The sequence below is a fragment of the Solanum tuberosum genome, unplaced genomic scaffold (genome assembly GCF_000226075.1).
Source record: "Solanum tuberosum cultivar DM 1-3 516 R44 unplaced genomic scaffold, SolTub_3.0 scf01226, whole genome shotgun sequence".
In the NCBI taxonomy this organism is placed as follows: domain Eukaryota; kingdom Viridiplantae; phylum Streptophyta; class Magnoliopsida; order Solanales; family Solanaceae; genus Solanum; species Solanum tuberosum.
This window is the reverse complement of record NW_006240179.1, coordinates 4,102-14,706: the sequence shown is the minus strand read 5'-3', so window position 1 is coordinate 14,706 and position 10,605 is coordinate 4,102. Positions and strand designations below refer to the sequence as shown.

At 26.1% G+C, this 10,605-nt stretch overlaps 1 protein-coding gene across 1 annotated transcript; it reads right to left on the bottom strand.

Annotated features, from left to right (window-relative positions):
• Positions 1 to 4: 4 nt before the first annotated feature.
• On the bottom strand, positions 5 to 2,061 carry LOC102604297 (protein DETOXIFICATION 19-like; the record flags this gene model as incomplete). Its single annotated transcript, XM_006367919.2, has 5 exons — positions 1,639 to 2,061; positions 798 to 1,345; positions 342 to 428; positions 193 to 249; positions 5 to 122 (listed from the first exon to the last, which is right to left on the bottom strand). Coding segments are annotated over exons 1-5 (1,089 nt in total), but the record flags the coding sequence as incomplete, so codon positions are not given.
• Positions 2,062 to 10,605: the final 8,544 nt, after the last annotated feature.

Genomic DNA, 10,605 nt, shown 5'->3' with positions numbered 1-10,605 from the left:
GACCAAAACATAGAACCAAATCAACTATAAGAGCAAGAAGAACAGATAGCTTGAGAGTAACACCCATAGCATGCTTAGCTTTGTCAATATTTCCACCTCCTAACTCATTTGCCACCCTAGTGCTGCACAATAATCGAAATAATCAGGTGTCATGCTGATGCTAACAAAGCGAATCTCGAAAAAAAACATTACCTTGCAGCTGCACTCAGACCATAAGAGATAGTGTAGGCAATGGCTTCAGTATTTACACTAAAAAACGTCACAAACCAAAACAATTAGTGTCAACTACACTAAATTTTACCCTTTAAGAGTGGTTTAAAGGAAAGATTAAGCTTAATTACCTCATTGCAATTAGAGAAGTAGTTGTTTCTGAGTTTGGCATTATACCAGCTAATAACACAAGAAGCTCAAAAGCCCAGTACTCCAAACTGTAAACATCAAATTAGAAAATTATGGGTTCGAAACGAGAAAACACAAGATCAAACCAAGCCATGATCTGCAAAAATAGAATTCTTTTGATTGAAGGGAGGGGAACTAGACTCTGCTTTCTAGGACAATAACATTATATTGTGCTTAGGATTGGACACGTGGAGCGTGGATAGGACAACATAACATGGAGATCCAACATCAGGTAAACCAAGAATTGAGATTTAGTCCGACTCTAATACCACGTAAAGAAATAGACACTGAGTCAACTCAACCCCAAAAACTAGCTCACAGAGATGAGAGAATTGTCCAAAACTATATAACAACTAGAATAACAAAATTAAGAGTTGTATCATGAAGTTATAACTTACCATACCATGGCTGCAGAGGGCAATGCCAACTTCAAGTTCATAAGGACATAATGAAACGGCTCGAATGAGAAACCATCCCTCCATATATGACTAAACCTCTCGGAAAAAAGCACGTATACACCCAACGTGAGGACGGATATCCAAATCGAAATCGAAGCAGCTAATGGTGCTCCATTAAAACCAAGACTTGTCCAATGAACCAAACCATAAGCAATACCAATATGTATAACTAAACATCCCACTGAACACACAACAAGAGGCAACACAATTGATTGTGCTTGAACAAATCTCAAAACATTTTGTAAAAAACCATATGCAAACAATCCAGGAATTAATAACTTCAAGAACTCCCCTGCCTTTTTTGCTATGTCAGGATCTTGATGAAGTAAAATCAGAATTGTATCTGAATTCCACCATATGATAGCAATTATTATAGAAAATAAGAATGATATGATACATGATGTTTGAAGATGTATTCCCAACATTCTGTACATTTTTGCTCCATAACCTTGACCACATAATGTCTCCAGTGCACCACTTAGGCCAATCTACGCCAGGATTTTTCGTAAGCAGTGTCAACATACAAACAAAATGAATACATATTAATAAGTGAATATTCAAATAAAAGTTCATAATTTAAGCTAGAGCTATTGAATTCTGTTGAATCTGTAATTGAACCTCTAACTCCGCTCTTGATAGGCGAATTCTAATGCATACAAAAGGGGTTAAATTTTTATTTATTTTTTTTTACATTAAGTCATAAGTTCAAATTTCAACTATAACAATCTTATATTTTTAAATCCCCTTACAATTTCGTCGAAAAGAATTAAGATATACATACCATAAAAGCTAAACCAGACACCATAGCCCATGAATTAGCAAGATTTGAGGCAGCAAGTTCAAGTTGTCCAAGATGACCAGCAAACATGACAGAGACAAGATTAATGAAGTAGAAACAACTAGTAACAACAATCATTGGGAAAGAGAACAATATTTGATTCTTGGCTTCTTCAACATCAATTAACTTATTAATAATAATAATCCACCATTTGTTTGTCTCCAATGATGTTGGAGGTAACATGGGACTTTTAAGACTATTTGATATTGAACTATCATCCATAGCTATACTCTTTCTCACACACACACACACAAATGTTAGAGAAAGTATTATTCAATTGTTTGATTCTTAATTCACAAATGTTAAGGTTCTCTTTATATGCATTAAAGGGCTCAGTTTGGTAGGTAGGATAAGATGAGATATTTCATAAAGAGACTATAATTTAATGTACGCACCAAACGACCCTAAGAATGTAAGACAATTGGTGTAATTTAACTTGTAATAACATTTGAATTACGACATATTTTAATTAAATATCTAAACACATGATAAAATGTTTCTATTAGACACTTCAATTTTATGTTTATTCTCAACGGTCTATTAGATGAATAAGTTAATCACTTGATATGTCACTTCCTTAAATTATATGGTAAGCATTACTCTTAATAAGTTGTAATTAATTTAAAATAACATATTTATATGATCAATTTGATACGTAATTAGATACTTGAAAATACATGTAAAAGTACACTTTATAGTATATTCAAGTACTTAATTTAAACAACTCATATTATCAATTATTTAAATATAATTTACCAATAAATTTATAGAGTTGTAGAGAATCTAAACTTTATCTGAATAAGGGCCAACCAATTTGTTGTGGCAGTAATTAATTGGCAATAAATGCTTATAATGGTAAAGGCGTAAAGCCATGTAAATATAGATTCCCACGTTTATTTTGTTTTAATTCGTGATATTTTTAATTTTGCAAGAATTAATTTTAATAATTTGTTATTAAAATTTTAATTATATAATTCAACATGTTGTCATTTTTAAAAAGTAAAATAAAATTTCGAATTCAACTTGAAGTTAATATTATTTTTTTTGAATTCTAAAAATAATATTTTCACTTTTTTACTTTAAATTAATCACAAAAATTAAAAATAACTCTAATTTATTTTATGGACAACACACCATTCTAGTTTTTAAATATTTTTTATTTTAAAAATAAAAATTAATAAAAACATTTCATAATAAAACATAATCATATGTCATCCAAGAGACTCATTCAGAAGGGAAACTTATATAAATCTCACTACTCTAGTTAATTGTTTAGATATAGTCTAGTTTATAATATTACATATCTTATCGAATTTTGATGTGTCCAAATACGTTTAGATACATCCAGATAAATGTATCTGAGGATACATGTGGTCAAAATTAATTAGGTGTGATTTGTTCTAGATGCATTGCATCCAAGTGACGCATATACTAGAAATAGGACCCGTATTATGTATTTGTTTTAATTTATGTGACACCTATATAATTTAGAGAATCAATTAAATTTTAATTTAATATATAAATGTTTTTAGTTGTTAATTATTGTGACTTATAGTACATCTTATGTATTTTTAAATAAAATTATTTTATTCTCTCTGTTCCATTTATGTGGCACTAATGAAATTTTGAGAAACAATCATACTCGTTATTTGTATTCTAAATATTTTAAGTAGTTAATTCTTATGATTTATAGTAATTTTTGCACAATTTTCAAATAATGTATTTTTTTTTTGTCTCTATTTATGTGACACATAGAATTTTAAAGTGAATTACAATACTTTTTACACCATTTTCAAACAACACAAGTTATTTTTTCTGTCTCATTTTTGTGACATTGATAAAATTTAAGAATCAATAAAATTTGTTTTGTTTTGAAATATTTTAAATTGTTAATTATAATGAATACTTTGATATTGTTTATATAATTTTTAAATATATGAAATAAAAAAATAAGATAAATAACTTTAAAGACCGTAACTCTTGAAACTCCCTCTCCCTATTATAAGTTATTATAATATAATATATACTCCACAATTAAATAGGAAGTACATAAGAAAATGAAATGAGAGCTTCAAGGTGTGCCAATGTATAAATATAATACCTAACTCGAAAGATAAGGCAGCATCAAACAACACGCGTATGAAGGAAACAACAAGTGGACCCCATATATATTGTGATTTACGGTCTTTTTACGTAATTTTCATATAACATATATTATTCCCTTTATCTTGATTTATGTGATACAAATGAAATTTCAAAAGTCAACCAATCCCTTTATCCTGATTTATGTGATACAAATGAAATTTCAAAAGTCAACCAATTTTCTTATAAGTTCTTTTTTATATTTAACTTGTTAATTATTATGATTTATAGTATATTTTATGTATTTTACATAATATATATTTCTCCCAATTTATGTGATATAGATGAAATTTTGAAAGTTAACAATTTTTTTAATATATATATTTTTTAAATATTTTAAGGCTATTAATTATTATGATTTACAATATTTTTTTACATAAATTTATATTTATTTAAAGTAATAAAATTAAAAAATTAAAAAAAAAAACATAAAATTACTAAATTGCCCTAAATATACAAGCAAACATGTTGACTAAGTCCTACTTACTTGTAGCCTCTTCTACTAAGTAGTAATATACACACTTCACAAAGAGTTGTCTTTTCAAATGTATAAGGACTAGATGGGGTGTCTCTACGATGGGCTTACTTGAAACAATTATAAGCCAATGGTAATTACTATTCGAAGTTTTAATTTAAAAATTATTATATTATTTGAATTGAAACAAAATTAGTTTTAGCATTTTTAGTAGAAGGCTACAAGATATTTCAATGATCTCGAGTCAGCAGTAGACCCACATGCAAGGTTATGGGTGCTCGAACACCCACGGCGTTTGATGTAGATTCGTGTATATCAATGAACAAAATTATATATAATTAATCGTGAGCACCCATAGTCACTAATGCGCTCTAGTGTTGTGGCAAAATGTGGAACAATTTTCGTGTGTTTTGACTGAATTAGTAAATGTGGATTTAGGTTGAATTTGATAAATATGAATTTACTTTTTTTAGAAAATAAAAAATAAATCGTTCGAATCTCACAGAAAGATAAAGATATACACTTCTCTTTTACAACACAAGAAGGAGGGGCCTCGTTCCTAAAAAACATGACTCTAATTAACTTTTTTTAACTTTATAGCACTAAATTATTTAATTACTTTTTATAACAAAAAAAAATCAATGTGCTTTGTTTATTAAAGTGAGTAAAGAAAGTAGCTAAATAATTTCTGTAACCAAAAAGTTTCTTAAAGTCACTCAACTTTGACTAAATATCATATAAATATCTATTTTTTAGCCTTTCAATAACTCTCTCACATTCCTTGGATAAATTTGACAGGCTTTTTCTCGTTACAAATAATGGTTTATGATTATTTTAGTATAAACAAACTATAATAATTTAGTAACTTTCATGATATTTAGGTAAAGACGAATAATATTTTTGCAAACATCATGTAGTATCTGTTCAACCCTCCTTTTATAATGTGATTTAAATTTCTCTTGTTATATACTTAATCTAGCATACACACTTCTTGAATCGATGTAATTTACCTTGTAATAGCATTCGAACTACGACATATTTTAATTGAGTATCTTAACACATGATAAAGTGTTTCTATTAGACACTTCAATTTTATGTTTATAATTTAATTTGCGTACCAAACGACCCTAAGAATGTAAGACAATTGGTGTAATTTAACTTGTAATAACATTCAAATTACGACATAATTTAATTGAGTATCTAAACACATGATAAAATATTTCTATTAGACATTTCAATTTTATGTTTATTCTCAACGATCTATTAAATGAATAATTTAATCACTTGATATGTCACTTTCTTAAATTATATGGCAAGCATTACTCTTAATAAGTTGTAATTATTTATATGATCAATTTGATACGTAATTAGATACTTGAAAATACATGTAAAAGTACACTTTATAGTATATTCAAGTACTTAATTTAAACAACTCATATTATCAATTATTTAAATATAATTTACCAATAAATTTATAGAGTTGTAGAGAATCTAAACTTTATCTGAATAAGGGCCAACCAATTTGTTGTGGCAGTAATTCATTGGCAATAAATGCTCAAAATGGTAAAGGCGTAAAGCCATGTGAATATAGAGTTCCCACCTAACTTTATTTCGTTTTAATTCATGTGATATTTTTAATTTTGCAAGAATTAATTTTAATAATTTGTTATTAAAATTTTAATTATATAATTCAACATGTTGTCATTTTTAAAAAGTAAAATAAAATTTCAATTCAACTTGAAGTTAATATTTTATTTTTTTTGAATTCCAAAAATAAAAAAATCACTTTTTTACTTTAAATTAATCACAAAAATTAAAAATAACTCTAATTTATTTTATGGACAACACACCATTCTAGTTTTTAAATATTTTATTTTATTTTAAAAATAAAAATTAATAAAAACATTTCATAATAAAACATAATCAAATGTCATCCAAGAGACTCATTCAGAAGGGAAACTTACATAAATCTCAATAGATTAGGAGTTAATTGTTTAGATATAGTCTAGTTTATAATATTACATATCTTATCGAATTTTGGTGTGTCCAGATACGTTCAGATACATCCAGATAAATGTATCTGAAGATACATGGGGTCAAAATTAATTAGATGTGAGTTGTTCTAGATACATTGCATCTAAGTGGATTCGCATATATATCTGGGATACATAACAAATCTCGCTCGCCTCTCTCCCATTTCACTCGCCAATCTCCTATGTATCTGGTGTCTTAGATCCCTGCGAATCACACTAGATACACGCAGATACATGTATCTAGTGTGTGATTTGCATGTATCTGGGATACATAGGAAACTCGCTCACCTTTCTCCCATCTCGCTCACCTCTCTCCCTATTTTTGTGTATCGGATAGCAAAAATATATATATCTAAATATATTTTTCTCAATATATAATAATAAATTCTTAGTTAGTGGTAAGATACATAATAGTATTTTAAAATTATAATCAATTTGACGTCATTTTCAAAATTACCTGTAATCCATTTATCATTTTCCACACATTTCACGTCAACCACAATCATTTTCTAAAAAGACTAGATAATTTAAGGCCCGTGATACGGGCCCAATATAATTTCACATATTTTGTTGAAAATATTACATAAATTCACAATTTAAGATATTATAATCCCCTCTCGGATATATTCTTATTCCCTTTCGGATACATCTATCCCGTCTCGGATACATAGATTTCCCCTCTTGGATACATCTCTCCCATAAAGTAATATATATATATATCATTAGTAATGTATCAGACAATCAAGGAATGTATTCGAGAGCAACGAAAAATTCGAGATTTTTGTAATTGAGGAAACTTTTGGGATAGGATGTAATTAGCCTCTTAAAATATGAGATTTCTATACTTTATACTATTTTTTTTTACAGTAAACAACTTCAATATATTACTTAATAATCTTTTTCAAATGTTCATACGACATAAATGCGTCGTTTACACCCAAATTGAGAAAGTTGAATTCCAAAAAATTCTATGCAGCAAGAAAATAGAGAATTGCGTTAGATTATAAGTTAAAAAATTTCGCATTTGAGGAATATATAAAATGTTGATATGAAAAAGTTCATCGCTCTTCATATATTTTCGCAAGTGGTATCTATTTTCTAAAATGTTATCATCTTCTTTTTGTAATATTTGCACCATAAGCTTTGCATATGATAAAATACTAATCATTGATCAATCAATTCGTAAAGATCAATTCAAAGCCTTTCAAATCTCTACTGCTTCAACTTAAGTATAATGTGTTTGTAGTTTGCTTTTTCGGTGAATTTTGTGATACATTTCATTATTGTTTTCGATAATAGAAATACTTCTATTTATTTGGTTTTAATTATTGAATGTATTTATTAAAAAACTTGATTTCTAACTTTCCACAACAATAAAAAACAATCATGAATCAAATTTATTCTATATACAATAACAATTGTCATAAGTTATATTCTAAATATTGAAAGTATTTATTAAAATATTGATTTCTAACTCCACAAAAATAAAAACAATCATGAAAGCAATTTTATTTCTATATACGATAACAATTGACATAATGTTATATTCTAAATTACATTAATAATTTTTTTTATACTACACTCTAAATATCATACCGTAAAAGAAAACTTTGAATCTTATCCCCCACAAAATAACCAATATACTTGTTTTTCTTTTTCAAGTTACTATTTATTTTTAATTTTTTTCTTCCTCTGTATTTCTCAAGCCCTTTTCTATTGACATTTTCATTTTTTGTTTTTTCTTTATTTTTTAACTACTCATTTTTCTTTAGTTTGTATTTTAATATTCCTTAGAATTTGATTTTATATTTCTTCAAATTAATTAAAAAATATTGATATGTCATTTTAAAAGAATATTTTAATAATCAAGATACGAATTTCGTTGTCATATTATGTAACATAATATTAAAAATATGTTTACGCAATAATCCTTTAAAGTATTTTTAGGAACAAAAATATTAACTATTCAAACACATTTTATTTTAAATTAGTTCAAAATTTTCTTTGAAAAACATGTCAAAACAAGCTTAGTATTTATTATTGTTTGTAAAAAGTTAATTAATAGAAACTCTTCATTCTAGCACAATTATAAAAATATCTTTATGGGCCAATTTTAAAAGTAAAGACATGTATGGATTCTTCTAGATTTTCATTTTGGTCATTAATTATACAATTATTATTTTTCCCTTAAAAAATATCAAAATTACTAAAATGCCATTGTTTAATAGATATTTTTGGTTTAATGAAAATTTCACACTACAAAAAAAAAATCTATAGAAAATGTGATTGAAAATGTGGTCCATATTAAATGTCACATCATTAGAATACACATGACATTTAAGAAAAGATATTTGATTGTATTGTCAATTATAAATCCATTCCACGTTTTTGATGCCATAACATAAAAACAAACATTCTAGAATATTTATGAAATGACAAATTTGCCCTTGGTCATCCTCTTCTATATAATAGAAATAGAAATTACTGTTATGGCCAAAAAAGTAAGCGATTCACTCGTATATATATATATTTATATATGTTAGAAATAGGATTCGTGCTAGTACGAGCCCAATATATGTTATTTATTTGTTTTAATTTATGTGACACATATATAATTTAGAAAATTAATTAAATTTTAATTTGATATATAAATGTTTTCAGTTGTTAATTATTGTGATTTATAGTACATCTTATGTATTTTTAAATAAAATTATTTTATTCTCTATGTTCCATTTATGTGGCACTGATGAAATTTTGAGAAACAAACTTACTTGTTATATGTATTCTAAATATTTTAAGTAGTTAATTATTACGATTTATAGTAATTTTTGCATAATTTTCAAATAATGTATATTATTTCTTTTGTCTCAATTTATGTGACACATATAGAATTTTAAAGTGATTTACAATACTTTTTACGCCATTTTCAAACAACGCAAGTTACTTTTCTGTCTCAATTTTTGTGACATTGATAAAACTTTAAGAAATAAAATTTGAAATATTTTAAATTGTTAATTATAATGAATATTTTTATTTTTATTTTATAATTTTTAAATAAAAAAACTAATAAAATAAAATAAATAGCTTTAAAAATCGTAACTCTTGAAACTCCCTATTATAAGTTATTATAATATATACTCCACAATTAAATAGGAAGTACATAAGAAAATGAAATGAGAGCTTCAAGGTGTGTCAAAGTATAAATATAATAACCAACTCATAGAAAGATAAGGCTGCAACAACGCACGTATGAAGGAAACAACAAGTGGAACCCATATATATTACTATATATAATAAGTGAAATATCTACTACTTAGCACATGACAAGTGTTGGATGATATGTGCTTAGATAGTTTGTACATTCTTCTTTATGGTTGTACCTTTAAAAATTTATATTATTTGACAATTTAGCACCATTAATTACCTACTACTTTATTAGCCGAAAAGTTTGACCTCATTTGGGCCCATTTATTGTTTATATGTTTTCAATTTTCAATAGATGTTGTCTATCTAATTCTTTTTTACAACCTTTTTATTTTAAACTTCTTCAAATTTAATTACCTAATTATTACTCTCTCTATGCACTTTTAATTGTTATGATTTCCTTTTTAGAGTCAAACTATAAGAATTTTAACTAATATTTTACAATGTGTTTTTTCATCATATTCATAGGCAAAAAAATTACAATTTATAGTACTTTTTGTATAGATTTTGCATATTTTAATTTTTTGTTTAAAATATCGAATTAATACAATCTGATTTAACTTTGAAAATTAGTCAAATGGACTTTCAAAAAGCGCAACATGACAAATACAAGTGGACGGAGAGAGTATATTTTAGCTACAAAATATATTAGAGGTACAACTTATATATATTAATTTGAACAAATTATATATTATTAAAAGCTACATAAAAGATGCTATAAAGCACAATAATTAGCAACTACAAATATTTTAAATCATATAAGAAATTTGGTTGACTAATTGGAATAGAATAAGTAACATGTACTATTTGAAAATAACGTCAAAATTTCTAGAATTCACAATAAATTAATAATTGAAAATATTTATGATTATTCACGTGAATTGAAACATGAGTAACTTATATTATTCAAAACTAACGCAAAAATACTATAAATCACAACAATTTAATAACTTCTAATATATTTTTAAGAAAACATATAAAAAATCGACTGATCTTCATATTCCATTTATATCACATAAATTAAAACAAAAAAAATAATATTTATTGGGCCCGTGC